This window comes from Equus asinus, chromosome 30, assembly GCF_041296235.1.
Source record: "Equus asinus isolate D_3611 breed Donkey chromosome 30, EquAss-T2T_v2, whole genome shotgun sequence".
In the NCBI taxonomy this organism is placed as follows: domain Eukaryota; kingdom Metazoa; phylum Chordata; class Mammalia; order Perissodactyla; family Equidae; genus Equus; species Equus asinus.
Genome location: NC_091819.1, coordinates 23,577,969 through 23,596,285, shown reverse-complemented (window position 1 = coordinate 23,596,285; position 18,317 = coordinate 23,577,969). Strand labels below are relative to the sequence as shown.

The 18,317-nt window shown below is 35.3% G+C and overlaps 1 protein-coding gene across 13 annotated transcripts in view; it reads left to right on the top strand.

The window, feature by feature from the left end:
- Nucleotides 1-18,317, top strand: part of CDC42BPA (CDC42 binding protein kinase alpha) — a 321,871-nt gene that overhangs the window by 156,650 nt on the left and 146,904 nt on the right. For all 13 annotated transcript variants that reach the window (XM_070501689.1, XM_070501686.1, XM_070501687.1 and 10 more), the window contains 4 exons: nucleotides 11,129-11,329; nucleotides 12,955-13,203; nucleotides 15,153-15,232; nucleotides 17,935-18,101. In XM_070501689.1, the coding sequence (XP_070357790.1) occupies nucleotides 11,129-11,329; nucleotides 12,955-13,203; nucleotides 15,153-15,232; nucleotides 17,935-18,101 (697 nt within the window). The remainder of the gene's footprint in view (nucleotides 1-11,128; nucleotides 11,330-12,954; nucleotides 13,204-15,152; nucleotides 15,233-17,934; nucleotides 18,102-18,317) is intronic.

Here is an 18,317-nt window from a genome sequence, read left to right as displayed (position 1 = left end):
AAAGAGATCAGTCAGTACTTTTTTATCTGCTTAAATAGATATTCTTCACAGAGTGAAGTATTCTTCAGAGGAAGACAACAGAATCCATGCTCTCTACAATGTCTTATTGACAATGACCAGCATTCAGTCAGAAATCACTAGACCAAACGAAAATGAGGGGTTGGGTAGGGATTGTAATAGAGTTAAAAATAAAAGTAGTCAGTAGAAACTTGGGTAGCGCAGATGTGGGACTTAGCAGACAGAGACTTAATGAAACCATCCTAAAAATGTTCAAAGAATCAGAGGAAAATATAGTCTTACAGGTTGTGCAGGTAAGCAATGTCAGCAGAAAAATAAATCAAATGGACCTTGTAGAACTTGAAAAGTACAGTAATAGAAATAAAAAATTCACAGGAGGTTACCAGTGGATTAGAGATGAGAGAAGGAAGAGCCAGTGCATTTGAAGACAGATCAATAGACTATCCAATCTGAAGAACAGAGAGAAAAAGATTGAGCAAAATAAATATAAGCTCAGAGATTCATATAATTGGAATCCTAGGAGAAGAGAATGAGATAGGAGCAGTAAAATTTGTAGAATTGATGGCTCAAACTTATCAAATGTGATGAAAAACACGGATCTGAGAATCTTAGCGTATCTCAGGGTTATAAAGAGCCACCCCTGGCCATGTCACAATTAGACTGCTGAAAATTAAAGAGAAATAAAAAAATTGAAAGCATCCAGAAGAAAAAATACATTACATACTGTGGAAAAATGGTAAGAATAACCACTGACCTGTTATCAGAGATTTTGGAATGGTATCTTTAAAGTGCTGAAAGAAAAAAATCTGTAAACCAAGAATTCTATATCAAGCAAAAATATCCTTCAAAAACTGAGGAGAATTCAAGGCATTTTCAGGTAAATGAAAGAAGCGAGATTAGTCTCCAGCAGGCCTGGATGCTAAAGAATGTCCTTCATGCGAAAAGAAGTAATACCATTTGGATACCTAGAACTGTAGGATAAAGAATATTAGATGTGATAAGATCTATAAGATAAAGAATAAAGACTGTATTGTCTTTCTTTTTAAATTTACATAAAAGGCCTCCGGTTGTTAAAGAAAAAGTAATAACATTGTCGTGTGGGGTTTGTGACGTATATAGAAGTAAAAGAGATGACAAAAGTCACACAAACCATGTAAGATGGGTACATGCAGTTCTACTGCTCTAGGAGAACTGCATGTGTGTGAAGTATAAAGTGGGAGGTGGTTAGTGCCAGGTGTGACATGAGAAGGGAGGAAGGGCATGACGGTCTTCCTGAGTTGAGAAAACATAGGTTAAAGTCAGGGCCACGATTCCAGAGAGGAGGCAGCTACACTGAAAAAGAATTCCAGGGGAAGAGGTAGTGTTTCCCCAGACCTGCATGTGCTAAGCCCCCAGACTCAAAGCCGAGGCTTCTCTCCTGGAGTCTGATGCCCAAGCTTCCAAATCCCCATGCATTCCAGAATGCTCTGAGTACTGTTTCTGACTGTAGAAGTTCCCCTTGGTCAAATTTATTCCTGAAATCCTGGTGTGTCTTCCTAGTCATCTGTTCTTTATTGATGATCTCAAAATAATTTTCCTGGGCACAGTGGCGTGTTGGTCCTCCATTTAGAAAATTATGATGAAGAAACCTTCTTTCTACTTGTTTTATTTCCATTTTATTTTTATTTTTTATCAAAGTGATGTATAAATATTTTGGGAAGACTTACCATGAAAAACAGCATTCCTTTATTGTAGCTCTCCCCACCTCCAAATCTGCTTTACTAGAGGCAGACACTTATCTTTTGACTGTTTCTTTTGTTGTTTCATATGTTGTTACATATTTCTTTTTATCATATTTGAACTACTGTCTCTTGATTATTTAGTTTTAGATATTATCTATTAATTTCCCATGGAAGATGAAGATTCAGGTCTCTTACCCCCATCTCACCCAACCCATGTACTTCCTCTCTATCTTCCCACTGTAATTAATACATAATCTTTCATTAAATCCTGTTCATTTTTTTATGAGATTATACCAATCATTCATAGCTGTGCCATGCAGTTTATTTTAGTTACATTTCTTTTCTTGAACAACTTTTTGTTCTCCCTGGAGTAAGTGACCACTTTGCCTTGCCTAATTTTCTGTGTAGCTCACTAATTTATCCCCACACTCTCCACGACACATTAAGTAATTTAGCAATTTCTTTCCCCCTCAGACACATTAAATAACTTAGTGATTCCCTTTTATCATTTGGAGATATCTATACTGAGTCTTGCGTTCTCCCATTCTAATCTAGACTGTTCTGTAAACCTACTGCCCAGCTATCATCCCAGCTCTGCCTTTCCTCATCATCGTGGAATTTACTGTGTTGCTCTCTGGATCCTCTGTTCCCTGGATCCCATGTCTGTCTTGCTCCTCATTTGGTGGTAGCTGCCTGAAAAAGTTCCATTGGAAGTAAATACTTCATCATCTTGCATGTCTGAAAAATGTCTTCATTTCTATCCTCATACTTGATTGGTAATTTGGACGTAGTATTATAGATTTTGAATTATTTTTCTTTTGCAATTTAGAAGGCATTGCATAGTCTTAATTTACTATCGAGACATCTGATGCTGTTCTAATTCTCAATCCTTCTGTTATAATCTTTCCCTCCTTCTCTGGAAGGCTTTAGGATGTTTCGTTATTCCTAGTGTTCTGAAATGTTATGATAATATGACTTTGTATGTGTCATTATTTATTACCTGCGTAGTTGCCTCAATTTTAACCTTTCCCAAATTTCGTGACTTTCCAAAGCAAGTTTCAGCTTGCTTTTTGGTTCTCAAGTCTAAATTAAAACTATACCATCTTAATCACTATACCTCTATAAGAAGTCAATTTCTATGAGGGACTGTCCTGCTATAATTCTTTTTATTCCTCTAAAGTTGTCCTGGCTATTCTTGGCCATTTGTTTTTCCCTGTGGTTGTTAGAATTACATTATTGGTTTATATATATACACATATACACACATACAAACATCCCTTCACAAACACAAGCTTGTAGACCTGCATTGAATTTAAAGATTAATTTTGGAGAAATTTATGTCTACAACATGGAAGCTTCCCGTCCATGAATATAGTGTCTCTTTCTATTGTTTTAGGTTTTCTTTTATGTCTGTTAATGAAATTTTATAATATTGTTCATTATGTATCCATTACCTTTATTTATAAGTTAGACTTGTTCCTAGGCACCTTGTGGACTTTTTTTTGGCTGTTATAAATTTTTAGGGGCCAGCCCCGTGGCCAAGTGGTTCATGAGCTCTGCTTCAGTGGCCTAGGGTTTCGCTGGTTCAGATCCTGGGCGTGGACATGGCACCCCTCATCAGGCCACGTTGAGGCGGTGTCCCACATGCCACAACTAGAAGGACCCACAACAAGGATATACAACTATGTACTGGGGGGATTTGGGGAGAAAAAGCAGAGAAAAGAAAAAAAAAGATTGGCAGCAGTTGTTAGCTCAGGTGCCAATCTTTAAATAAATAAATAACTTTTTTAAAATTTGTGTTTTAATAGCTTGTTGCTGTTCTTTAGGACCACCATTGATTTTTCCATGTTCTTGAAAAAAGCAAGCTCGCCAAATTTTTTTATTAGTTCAAAATAATTTGTAGATTCTTCTAGATTTTCTCTATAGACTATTATATAATTCACAAATAGTGACCAGCTTTCGGTTTTGTCTTTTCCAATCCTTATGTATGCTACCTTTTTTCTCTTATCATGCAATATTAGATACTTTGTCTTGTTCCTGACTTTAATGGTATTTTTTCTGTAGTTTCAAATTTAGTGTGATGTTTGCTGTAAACTTTGGGTATATATTTTTTATCAGATTAAGGAAATTTCTGTTTCTGACTACCAAGAATTTGTTATGGTTGTCATTGTTATCACATGATTTTTCTGCTTCTGTTGAGATGATATTAGGGTGTTTTTCCTTTAATCTGTTAATCTGATGGATGACATAGATTGTCCAATGTTAAATCATCCATTCCTTGGATAAACATAACTGTATCATGAAGTTGTATTGATATATTTGAACAAATTGCTAGGTTGACTGCTAATTTCGATATTGGATTGTTACCTGAGATTCATACCTGAGAGTGATCATATCTGAAATTGCAGTGTAATTTCCCTTCTCAAATTGTTCTTGTCTGATTTTTGAATTCAAGTTATTTTAGCCTCATAAAATGAACAGGGGAGCCATATCCCCACCCCTTACCCTTTTTGGCTTTAGATCAGTTTGTATAATGCAGGGGTTATCTGTTTCTTATATAATTGGTAGAACTCACTTTTAAATCACCTTTGTCGTGGTGAGGTTTTGTTTTCCTGTTTGTTTTCCAGGTAGATTTTATACTATTGATTCAAATTTTTTAATGGTTATAGGTCTCTTTGGTTTTCTGTTTCTTCCTGAGTCAGTTTTGGTAAGTTGTATTTTTTTTCTATGAAAATTGTCTATTTTCTCTGAGTTTTCAATTTTATTGTTCAGATTGCACTCTTCTTATTTTTAAAATTTCTATTACATTGTAGTTTTATTCTTTTTTCATTCCTAATTTTGTTTGTGTTTTTCTTTTCCTTCATAAGTTTGATATAGAGCATTGTACTATTTTTCAGTTCTAAATATTTTTCCAACTTTAGTTAAAACTGTTCTGTGGACCATTCATTATTTAGTATCCATATTGTATCCACTTTTTTTTTAATTTTTATTTTTTTCAGATGTACATCACATTTCAAATTCTGGATACATTACATCATGTTCACCACCCGAACACTAATTATAGTGCATCCCCTCACATGTGACCCTAATCTCCCCTTTTGCCCTCCCCCCTCCCCCCTTCCCCAATGGTAACCACCAGTCCAATCTCCAATGCTACGTGTTTTTTTTTTTTTGTCGTTTTTATCTTCTACTTATGAGTGAGATCATATGGTATTTGACTTTCTCTCTCTGACTTATTTCACTCAGCATAATACCCTCAAGGTCCATCCATGTTGTCACAAATGGCTGGATTTTGTCATTTCTTATGGCTGAGTAGTAGTCCATCGTGTATAAATACCACATCTTCTTTATCCATTCGTCCCTTGATGGGCACCTAGGTTGCTTCCAAGTCTTGGCTATTGTGTATAATGCCGCAATGAACGTAGGGGGGTTCAACGCAATCCCTATCAAAGTTCCAACAACATTTTTTACAGAAATAGAACAAAGAATCCTAAAATTTATATGGAACAACAAAAGACCCCGAATAGCCAAAGGATTCCTGAGAAAAAAGAACAAAGCTGGAGGTATCACACTCCCTGATTTCAAATTATACTACAAAGCCATAGTAACCAAAACAGCATGGTACTGGCACAAAAACAGACACACAGATCAATGGAACAAAATTGAGAGCCCAGAAGTAAACCCACACATTTATGGATGGCTAATATTCGACAAGGGAGCCAAGAGCATACGATGGAGAAAGGAGAGTCTCTTCAATAAATGGTGTTGGGAAAACTGGACAGCCACATGCAAAAGAATGAAAGTAGACCATTCCCTTACACCATGCACAAAAATCAACTCAAAATGGATTAAAGACTTGAATGTAAGACCCGAAACCATGAGACTTCTAGAAGAAAACATAGGCAGTACGCTCTATGACATTGGTCTGAGCAGCATATTTTCAAGTCCCATATCTGAGCGGTCAAGGGAAACAAAAGAAAAAATGAACAAATGGAACTACATCAAACTGAAAAGTTTCTGCACAGCAAAGGAAACCATCAACAAAACGAAAAGACAGCCTAACAATTGGGAGAAGATATTTGCAAACCACATATCAGATAAGGGGTTAATATCCAAAATATACAAAGAACTCATACAGCTCAACAACAAAAAAACCAACAATCCAATTAGAAAATGGGCAAAAGATCTGAACAGAGATTTCTCCAAAGAAGAAATACAGATGGCCAACAGGCATATGAAAAGATGCTCAACATCATTAGCTATCAGGGAAATGCAAATCAAAACTACAATGAGGTATCACCTCACTCCGGTCAGAATGGCTATAATTAACAAGACAGGAAACAACAAATATTGGAGAGGGTGTGGAGAGAAGGGAACCCTTGTTCACTGTTGGTGGCAGTGCAAACTGGTGTAGCCACTATGGAAAGCAGTTTGGAGTATCCTCAGAAAATTAGGGATAGATCTACCGTATGATCCAGCTATTCCACTGCTGGGTATTTATCCAAAGAACTTGAAAACACAAAGGCATAAAGATACTCGCACCCCTTTGTTCATTGCGGCATTATGTATCCACTTTTAATATCCATATTGTTATACTCTTTATTTGGTTATTTCTGTTTTCTTTTACTGGAGAATGGGTCCATTTGATACCAGTTTTTTCTGGCATTTGTTGAGATTTGCTTTTTGATTTTGTAATGGGCCGGTTTTTATAAGTGTTACGTGTTTGTTTGGAAAGAATACATTTTTCTAACTTTTGGGTGTAAGTTTCTATATATGTGCATAAGATTAAAGTTAACTTTGTTGTTCAGTTTTTTTGTATTCTTACTAAGGTTTATTTCTTTGTGATTTATTATCTGTTATTTAAAAATCCTTATTATAGTGTCGAATTTATTAATTTTTTTCTTATAATCATCAGTATTTTCACAACTCTTTTGTAGCTATGTTGTTAGGCACATCTTATTCATAATTGCCATTTCAGGGTGTTTTCTTTTACAGTTATGTTAAGGAATTTTTTAAAAATCTTAATGATTATGGCTTTAGAATCTATTTTGACTGGCATTAATATAGCTTCCTTATCTTTTGTTTAACATCTGCCTGGTTTAGCTTTTCATCACTTTTTTTTTTAAAGATTTTTTAAATTTTTCCTTCTTCTCCCCAAAGCCCCCCCTGTACATAGTTGTGTACTTTTACTTGTGGGTCCCTCCAGTTGTGGCCTGTCAGGCCTCAGCATGGCCTGATAAATGGTACCATGTCTGCACCCGGGATCCGAACCAGTGAAACCCTGGGCCGCCGAAGCGGAGTGCATGAACTTAACCACTCGGCTGCGGGGCTGGCCCCCTTCCATCACTTTACTTTTAACCTTTCCATGTCTTTATGTTTAGGTGCATCCTTTTAAAACAGATTATTGCTGATTTAAAAAAAATTGTTCATTTTGGTTTTATTTGTGATCCAGTGTGATGTTGCTGTCTTTTAATAGGTGAATTTAATTCATTTATGAATTTTATGATTATCAGTGTATTTGTATTTATTTCTAGTATCTTGTGCTATTTATTATAGGTTTTGCTTGTTTGTTTACATGCATACTTGGTATTTTTTCCTTCTTTCCTGCATTCTGTTGACTTGGTGAAATTTAATTTTACTTCTCTTTTTCTTCTTTGGAAATTCTATAGTCTATTTCAAATATTTTAATGTTTATCATTAAATTTTTAACATTTATAGTTTACCTAAAGTCTAGAGTTAATCAGTTTCTCCATCATATTCCTAGTCAAAACAAGAAACTTAGTTTATCTTATACTCTATACAAAAATTAACTCAAAATGGATCAAAACCTAAATGTAAGAGCTAAAACTATAAAACTCTTGGAAGAAAACATAGGGGGAAAGCTTTATGACACTGAAGTTGGCAGTGATTTCTTGGATATGACACCAAGCAATAGGTAACAAAAGAAAAAACAGATAAATTGAACTACTTCACCATTAAAAATTTCTTTGCATCAAAGGACACAATCATCACAGTGAAAAGGCAGCCTATGGAATGGGAGAAAATAGTTGCAAATGATATGTCTGATAAGAGGTTAATATCCAGAATATATAAAGAACTTTATCCAGAATGTACGAAGAATGTAAAACTCAGTAACAAACAACCGAATTCAAAATGGGCAAAGGACTTGAATAGACATTTCTCTTAAGAAGATTTACAAATGGCCAACAAGCACATGAAAAGATGCTCAGCTTCTCTATTCGTTAGAGAAATGCAAACCAAAACCATAATGAGATACTGCCTCATATCCATTAGAATGGCTACTATCAACCCCACCCCAAAACCAAAAAAACAGAAAATAACAGGTTTGGTGAAGATGTGGAAAAATTGAAATTCTTGTGCACTGTTAGTGGGAATATGAAAAGTTAGAACCACTCTGGAAAACAGTATGGAAGTTCTTCAGAAAATTAAAAATAGAATTGCTTTATGATCCAGCAATTCCACTTTTGGGTATATACTCCACAGAATTGGAAGCAGGGACTCAAACAGATATTTGTACACCCATTCTCATGGTTGCATTATTCACAATAGCCAAGGGATTTAAAGCAAGCCAGGTGTCCATCCACAGATGAATAGATAAAGAAAATGTGGTATATACATACAGTGAAATATTATTCAACCTTAAAAGGAAAGAAGTTCTGACACATGCTACAACCTGGATAAACCCTGAAAACATTATACTAAGTGATATGTTAGACACAAGAGGACAAATATTGTATGATTTCACTTATGTCAGGTACCTAGAGTAGTCAAATTCATAGAGAGGAAGTACAGTGGTGGTTGCCAGGACCTGGGAGGAGGGGGAATCGGGCAGTTATTGTTTAACTGGTGCAGAGTTTCAGTTTTGCCAGATGAAAAGAGTTCTAGAGATGCATAGTGGTGATAGTCACCCAGCAAGGTAAAAGGTACTTAATGCTACTGAACCGTGCGCTTAGAAATGGTTATGATGGTAAATTTTGTGTTATGGGTATTTTACCACAATTAAAAATAATAATTGAAAAGCAAAAAATAAAAATTATAAAAACAAGAAACTTAGAACACTTTAATTCTAATTGCTCTTTCAGTAACATGTTATTGTTTTCTAGTATTTTAGTTCCATCTTATTTTTCAACCTTCAAGTAGTTGTTCCTTCCTCCTCCTCCACCTGCTTTTCCTCCTGCTCCTCCTCCTCCTCCTCCTCCTCCTCCTCTTTGTATTCTGCATTGTCCTCTTCTTCCTTCTCTTCATCATTATTCTACCCAATTAATGACCATTTAGATGCATGGTAAAGTTTACTAATATCTTGTTCACAATTACTTCTAGTATCACTTTCTTCCATCTCGGTTAAATTCTTGTCTTCTGAAGTGTGTCCTTTAGTACTTCTGTCTATCTGAAAGGGTCTACACGTGATAGTCCACTGAGTCTTTGTGTGAAAATGTCTTTATTTAACCCTCATTCCTATATCATAATTGAGGTAGGTAGGGAATATAATATTAAGAATTATTTTGTCTTACCACTTTGGAGATATAATTCCAATTTCTCCTGATTGCTATGTTAGTATTAATAATTCAGCTGTCAGTCTGTCATTCCTTGGTAGGTGCTCTCTCCTTATTCTTAAGTGTTTTTAAGATCCCTTTGCCTTTGCTGCTCTGCAATTTAACTACAGTGTGTATAGAAGTGCATCTGATTTTATTTATCTTTTCGTATCTTTTACCTATCCACTGTGTTCTTTATTTCAGTGACTAGTTTTTTTAATTTCTAGGACTTCTATTTGCTTTTTTTCATCTCTCTTTTCCTTTTCTTATGCTTTTGATTTTTAAGAAAAGTCTTTAATACTTTTAAACATACTTATTTCATAAAGTGGAACTGATGCTTGTTAGGGATCTTGCTGTATAGTTTGTTCATATTTGTGCCTTTTGTTCAAATGCGATGTTTCCCTATTTAGTTTATATTATGGGATTGTGAGCTCATCTTCAGTGGGTTTTTTTGTGTGAGAATTACATGTGGCCAAGTTTGAGAATGTGTCCCCCAGAGTAGTTTTGAATTTTTTATGCCCAGCTTTCTAGGGCACCTAACCTGGTGCTGATATTTTTGCCATTTTCTTGGCTTGACAACTTCTGGACTGCAGAAGCACTGTGAATTAGAATCCCAGATAGTAGGACAATGTGACCTAAAGTTAGGAATTTCTAGAGGAGGAATTTTTCTTCACGTATCAGCCATAATCAAGATAAACAAAATGTCTTACTTTTCTCTGCTGAGTGGCAGATTTTTATAATTCACCTTTTCACTGACAATGTCCCCTTTATGGTAAAGGTTGTATGGGGCAGCCTCTCGCTTCAAATGTCTTGTAAGCTCAAGGTCTTTCCTTTTGTCCCTTTTACATTAAAATGCAATTTGACAACCCCACTCCTGCTGCACTGCTTACCAGCCTGGTTCTCAACCATTTCTTCATTACTGGCCCCTAAGAATTTCTCTTTTTTAATAAAATGGTTTATAAAAGACGTTATATTTTATTAAGTATTTTTAAGAGTTTATAATGGAAGAGTTTTCAAGTTATTTAATCTCAGTATTGCCAAAGAGGAAGTCTATTTTAGTGATTTTTAAGATGGTAATTTAGTCTAGAAAATTGAGAATATTAATTGTTATTCTACCTTGAGAATGTTCATTTTCTGATACTTTCTTTTAAAACATGTAAAGAACCAATTTTCTTTTATTTCAAAGTTCTTTACTGGATATGTGCCGAGGATATTTTTTTTAGCTGTTATTCTTTAATTTATATCTACCTTGCCATAATTGTATGCCCAATTATTTTTCTCTATTGGGACTTTATTTTTTGAAGGATGTGTTTTCCCCCTTTTATAATTTTTTGGATTAATAAGTAGTTTGTGGGACATTGTTAACATTTATTTCCTTAGGTTTCCGTTAAAGTGTTTTAAAATAATCTCTAGTCTGCTTATAAGTATTAGCCAAGTTTTTTCAGTTTTTCCCCCAATTGTAAAATTTCCACAGTTCCATTTTTTTCTATGTACATGTTGGACAGATAATATCAATAATAAGACTGTTCTAAACTAAATAATCAATTTGTTGTTAATGACTGCGGTGTTCAAATCATATTGGTACCCTGAGTGTAGTCAATTAAGTAATGGCTATAATAAAAGTTCTATCGTGTTGTGAAACCTAGAGAACTGTTAGGGTGGAGATTATAACAGATTTAACTTTTGTGTACAAGGAGGTTAAATTCCGATAAGGCAAAGTCAGAGCTGTTATGAAGTAATGTCTATCATGTATCTAAGTAAATGTAAATATTTTTAATTTAAAATTATTGTTTCTAATATATTATAGTAGATTACTAAAAATATGAACTTCCTCAGGTGCAGTCCTCAGTGGCTGTTGGAACTCCGGATTATATCTCTCCTGAAATCCTTCAAGCCATGGAAGATGGAAAAGGCAGATATGGACCTGAGTGTGACTGGTGGTCTTTGGGAGTCTGTATGTATGAAATGCTTTATGGAGAAACGCCGTTTTATGCAGAATCTCTGGTGGAGACATATGGAAAAATCATGAATCATAAAGTTAGTATATTTTACTATTTTTCAAATTAATATGGTAAATAATACATATAATACATTTAAAGTAATGTGATATTTAAAAAAATATTTTTCTAAAAACAATAAACAATCTAATTTATATGCTAATAGAGGACGTGACAAACATGAATAATAAATCCATAAATTATACATAAAATTGTTAGTTCTAACCTTCTGCTGTATTTTATTAGAGATGCTAGTAAGTAGGATATTAAATGGTCTCTCCAGTAGAATAATAGACAAAGATTACAAGCAGACAATTTATATCATTACTACAATAGTATAATCATGACTAGAATGTATTTAAAAAATTCTTAACATTAGTAGTAATAAATGAAATGCAAATTAAAATAAAAATGAGAAACGTTTTCTCTCCTGTCAAATTGGCAAAGATGAAAAGGAAAATAGTACTTTTACTGTAAATAATCCCGTGAGATGGACATTGTTAGATGTTGTTGGTAGGAATATAAATTGATGTAACCTCTCCTGTCAAGAAGTGTATAAATATGCATCTAGAGCCTTAAAAAAAGGGTTAGCACTTTTGATTGAGCAACTTCAGTTCTAGGAATCTACCCTAAGGAAATATTCAGTGCAACAAAGATGTATGTACGAGGACACCGATTCCAGCATTATTTATGATCACTAAACATTGGAAACAATCCAGATGCACAACAGGAATCACGTAATAAAACTTTAATCCATTTAGTACCAAGTGAAATAGAAATAGATTGTTCATAATAAGAAGGTTTAATTGATTGGCTCAAAAGATTGTGAGCAGTTGCAAGGACCCGGAATATGAGTAGGAATATCCCATAAAGGGAGGACAGTCTATTCTTTTTAACTTGTTCTGGAGATACAGTTATGATTAGTTGCTTCGCATATATATAAATCAGTTTTATAGATTTGATGCTCTTCTGCCTGGCTCCAAAGATAATCTGCTAAATAGTTATGAAGAGTTGAAAGACAGGAAGTTAGCTACAAAGTTGTAAATAGCATGGAAAGCACTTCAGAGAGAAATCATTATACTAGAGCAAGGTTGTTAAGAGCATGGATTCTGGAGTCAGACAGCATCGATTCAAATCCCAGATTGCTTGAACTCTCTGTGCCTTTGTTTTCTGGTCTATAAAATTAGGGTAAAGTAGTACCTACCTTAGACGATTGCTATGAGGATTAAACAAGTTCAGTGAGTAAAGCACTTCCAATGGTGTCAAGTACATATTACATTTTTTTAAAATGTTTGTTATTATTGCTTAATCATTAATATGAGACTTATATGACCATCATCAGTCTCTCTATGCTCTATTGAAATTTTGAGTCAAATTCTACTCTTTTAATGAATTCTCTTCATTCTAAGGTATTTGAGCATTTAATTTGTTCTTCTTTCCTCAGTGCATGTAAGAACTAAGTCACATATGAAATTAAAAGTTCTTTTAGGCAAATGAACTTTTCTCATTCATCCCTGTATCTTTTTTACTATCAGTACTTTGTACCAGTGTACACTTGTTAGATATTTTTAAAAGAAAATGTATTTTTAAAAAAGTAAATGTTAATCAACCTACTTAGTAAGTTAATTACTGATTTCTATTTTGTTTCTCTTATTCTCTGTTTAGGAAAGGTTTCAGTTTCCAGCTCAAGTGACTGATGTGTCTGAAAATGCTAAGGATCTTATTCGAAGGCTCATCTGTAGCAGAGAGCATCGACTTGGTCAGAATGGAATAGAAGACTTTAAGAAACACCCATTTTTCAATGGAATTGACTGGGATAATATTCGAAACTGTGAAGCACCGTATATTCCAGAAGTTAGCAGTCCAACAGATACATCAAATTTTGATGTGGATGATGACTGTTTAAAGAATTCTGTAAGTATGACATTGTGAAGAAGTTCTGTCCCTCTCTTTCTTTTTAATGTGGTTATAAAGCAGTTTTATGGACTACCTTATCAATTATCAGTTAACTGTTATCATGGTTCTAGTATTTATTTTCTCATAAATCAGGAAATTAAGAGAGTTAACTGAGATGAACATAGTTATTCGTGACTAGGAGCAAAAAAAATTCAAAGATTTACTTCTTAGATTAGTTATGCCATTAGGTTTCCTAAGAAGAGGACAAATTAGATGCCTGAAAAAGTGGACTTCCTGATGGCAGAGAAGAGGTTGGCAAATCTCTCCTTTAAAAAGTCATGAAATTGGACAAAATTGTCAAAAATAACCATTTCAGGGCTTGACACATCAACCCAAAGTAAGTAAATTGAGAAGCATTTATTTCTGGAAAACTCTGAACTTGGTTAAAAACAGCCCCCTCCCCATGTCCTTTAGCTTGATTGGGACGGGAGAACTGCTGGTATGGAGCTGCTTAGCAAAACCAGCAGTTTTACTGCCGAGGGGGCTGACTTGATCTGAGAGCTGAAGACCCGTGCCCGATGGTGCTGCCCCTACAAACAGCAGCCTTGGTAGGAGATGAATGGGAAAGGGAAATCAACCCTACCAGCCTGCAGTCATAGCCCTGTTTCAGGCAAGTGGCCCACAGCAGATTAGCCAAATGGTCCATCAACCATTTTTAGCTTGTGGGCCATATTGAAACAGGGCAGCACAGTTTGTCAGCTTGTGCTCTCAACCAGTAGGTTATAGTAAATTAAAATCTAGGAAAATAAGAACATAAAATTTTTATTTTTTTTATCTTTTTGGTCTTTTTAATTTGAACTTTTATTTTTATTCAGTTATTTTCTTATGGTTTTAATTCTGTACTAAGAATTTTTATGTTAATTTTATATCACTTTTTACTGTTCAGTAAGTACCATATCCAAAGCAGATAAGAATTTCTCTTGTGCTTTCCTCTCTGGACCTCACAAGAAAGAATTAAATGTACTTTCCTCATCAGTTTTTTGTTACAAGAATTGTATTTGCTGTTAACAGAAATTGTGAGTCATTCCAAATTAAATATACGGTACAGTTGGTTTTGATTATTTGTGATAGTTGTGTTCAATAAAGTTGCTGAGAACACTGTATTAGTGAATATTGAACCATAGCTCCTAGGAGAAATACAGGGTTAGTTTCCTGTGAGCCTCTGGTCACAACATTTCCATTGACCAATCAAAACATAACCTTGTTTTATGTGTGTTTCTATTTAAAGACACCTTATTTAATATACATTGTTGAGTAATTAACATTGAACTCACGGCCCACAGCACTGTAACTCATGCCTGAACGAAGCTTGGCTAACACATGTATTTCTTTTGTAAGGCACATCATAGCCTTCTTGCTTAGAAACAATAAATGGCACATCAGCTCTACGCTCGGAGGCCATTTAAGCAGTGAAATCACTCGTAAAAAGCACAAAAATGTGAAAACATGGTACACATAGACTTTGAAAAGAACACTTGTTTACAGAGTGAGAGCTAAGCCAGGAAGGCAGAGCATCTCCTTGTTCCACCCCAACTGGGGACATGTAAGTGAGCAACTCAAAATTTTCTTTGCCCTACACATACCTACAAATGACTGCAAAAGTACTGTGAGTACTGATTTGGAGTACAAATAAATTTTAGTGACTAGGCAAATTTGCATATGTGGAATACATGAATAATGACTGTACTTTGAATATCAGTCAGACTTTCGATCTTTATTTTCATTTTATTAGAATTTTACAATAGCAATGTTCATGGTCTAAATTTTATATTATTAAACATCTGTACCAAACTTATCAGTATTTCTAAATTGAACAGTCACATATTTCCTTTTGACAGTTAATATTTATAGCCCAACCTCCAAGTCTTAGTTATTTATTTCTTACCAGCTGTTTTTTCCTCCTTTAGGAAACAATGCCTCCACCAACACATACTGCATTTTCTGGCCACCATCTGCCATTTGTTGGTTTTACGTATACTAGTAGCTGGTAAGTTTGAAAAGTTAACGTAATTTGGACAATTTAAAGCAAATTAAAATGAATTGAGGTTTTAAAAAATGTATAAGAGAGACATAAATCAAAAATTTTAAAAAATAGGATGAATCTACTACTGGGAAAAGTTACACATTGCAAAATGAATAGAATGTATAAGAATCTTAACTCATTTTGGAGGAGAAAAAATAGGACAAATAGAGAGCTCAGAATCTATCTGTTAACATTGGGGCAAGAATTAGATGGGTCCCATGCTGTTGAAGAAATGTTCTTTAGATGTCAAGCATCAGAACTTTCAGCTCGTTAATCTTAAGCATCTTTGCACTGACCCTTATTCGACTCATCTTTTCTTTCCTCCTTACCCAGTTTAAATTCCACTGAGAATGATTATAATCATTCCTTGTGTACCCCTTCAGTTCTTTGTGTCTCACTCTAAGTTGACATTCATTATTACAATTCAATTTTCTGCTTGTACCTGTGCAATTCAGTGTGTCTAGAGAAGAATATCTGGCCATTCTTACTGGTCTCAACCTCAAGTGCCCCTTATTGCTGCCTGGCAAGTGTACTGTATTACCATAGTGTATCCACTCCTCTTCTCTCCTAGATAACTATTCCATACTTTATACTTTCCTCTGAAACCTCTGTCATCCTCACTCTCAGCTGATGATCTCGCTTCCTCTTTCACTGAGAGGTTGAAGCAAACAGCAGATAACTTCCTCAAGTTCTCCTCACCAATTACCACCTGCCTACCTCTGGATCATGTACTCTTGTTTTTATGGATGAATTGTACGAGCTTCGAGCTAAGGCCCGCTCCTTCTGTCCCCTCTTGCCTACTAGTGCATTGCCTGCTGTTACATCATAAGTTTTTCTCTTTCTGTGTCACTTGCATAATCAGGTCATTCCCATCAGCTCACAAACATGTAGTTTTTCCTCCCTTCTTTTTTTTTAAAGATTGTATTTTTCCTTTTTCTCCCAAAGCCTTCTGGTACATAGTTGTGTATTTTTAGTTGTGGGTCTTTCTAATTGTGGCATGTGGGACACCGCCTCAGCATGGCTTGATGAGTGGTGCCCTGTCTGTGCCCAAGATTCCAACTGGTCAAACCCTGGGCCACCGAAGTGGAGCGCTTGAACTTAACCACTTGGCCACGGGGCCGGCCCCTTCCTCCCGTCTTCAAAGCAAAATGTAAAATCTTTCTTAATGCCATTTTCTTTACCTGCTACCAACCATTTCTCTGCTCCACATTATAGCAAAATTACATCAAACTGTATTTTGTCCATTTTTCTTGTACTCTTCTCTCAGCGCCACTCCAGGCAGGTTTGTGCTCCCATCGCTTTGTGCAGACTGCTTTTATCGATGTCACCACTGAGCTGCATGTTGCTGAATTTAATGATCATCTCTCAGCCCTAGTCTTACTTATTTGCCTAGTCTCATCTTAGTTGTCATGGCCCCTTCCCATTAAAACACTTTCTTCTCTTGGCTTGCGGGGCACTTGCCTGATTTCTTCTTACCTTTCTGGCCACTCCTTCTCAGTCTCCACATCAGATACCTCCTAATCTCCCAGTGTCCCATGGCTTAGACTTTGCATGTTTTCCATCTATACTCTATGGTGCTCTCCCAGATTTTTGCTGATGACTCCTGAATGTGTATCTCCAGGTGAGACCTCTTCCCTCCCTTCTTAAAATCTCTCTTAACCACCTGCTTCAGATGTTCATAAGGTCATTTCTTATATTTCTCTGAATCTATTTTAGTGATCCTACTAAAAGATGAGTCAGAACATGTCACTCCCCTGTTCAGGACCAATGGCCACTGCTCCCAGCCCTCAGCCCCTGCGGCTTCCTATCTTAACTCCAAACCAAAGTTCTTATAACTTTATCAAGTTATATGTACATTTATCTTTCTGATTCTATTTCCTACTACTCTTGCCCTTACTCACTCCACTCCCACACAGGTCTGCTTTCTGGCCCATGAACATGCCAGACATACTCCTGTCTTAGGGCTTTTGCACTTCTGTTCCATCTGCCTGGCATGTTCTTCCATCCCCTTGCTCTCTCTGGACTTTATTCAGTTACTTTCTGAGTGGTGACTTCCCTGACCACTTTGTCTAAGTTTTCTTTCTTTCTCCTCAAGACTTCACTTTCCCCTTTCCTGCTTTATGTTTCCTCCTTAGGATTTAAAACTGTCTAAAGTACTGAATATTTTACTTAGCTTGTTTATTTTTGTCCTTGTAACTGGAATGTAAGCTCTGCGTGGGCAGGTTTTGACTCTTTTGCTCACTGCTGAATGTCCAACACTTCAAATATTTTTAGTTAAATTGTGTTGAATTAAAGAAAGCATTTCTCTTTTGAATTCTGGGTTCTGGTAGAGAGGACCATGGTTAGTGCTCTTGACTTCTATTTCACTTTGGTGGTCACAGTGTTTTGAACTGCCAATAACCCTTCAGCAAACTTCATTTTATAATTTGTGATTATTAAAATAAATTCAAGATGATTTGAGCAATTTATGTTTTCATTTTTAAAAATGCTTCTAAAAGCTCATTGTTTGTGATTTTGCAAAGAATGTGTATTATAATCGTTCTAGATGGCAAACTGTAACTAGATACTCAAATTCCTGTTTTAAGTGAACAATTTCAAAAGGTTATCTTTTTTTCTTCAAACTTTTTATTTCAATGTAAATCCACTTTTTTTTTTCTTTTCTTCAGCGTTCTTTCTGATCGGAGCTGTTTGAGAGTTACTGCTGGTCCCACTTCACTGGATCTTGACGTTAACGTTCAGAGGACTCTAGATAACACCTTAGCAACCGAAGCTTATGAAAGAAGAATTAAGCGCCTTGAACAGGAAAAACTTGAACTTAGTAGAAAGCTTCAAGGTAAATATATTTTAAAGATGATATTTTCCCTTTTGAATTCGACTCAGTGTTAGGAACTGTTTATTATAGGTGATTGTTTTACCTCAAAAAGGAATTTTTTTATTAAGTAGAAAAAATCAAGTTATAGAAATTGATGCAGAATATTGTATCATACCATTTCTGTAAACTCATGAAGTTAACAATAAACAGCAAAATAGTATTTGTTTCCCACACATG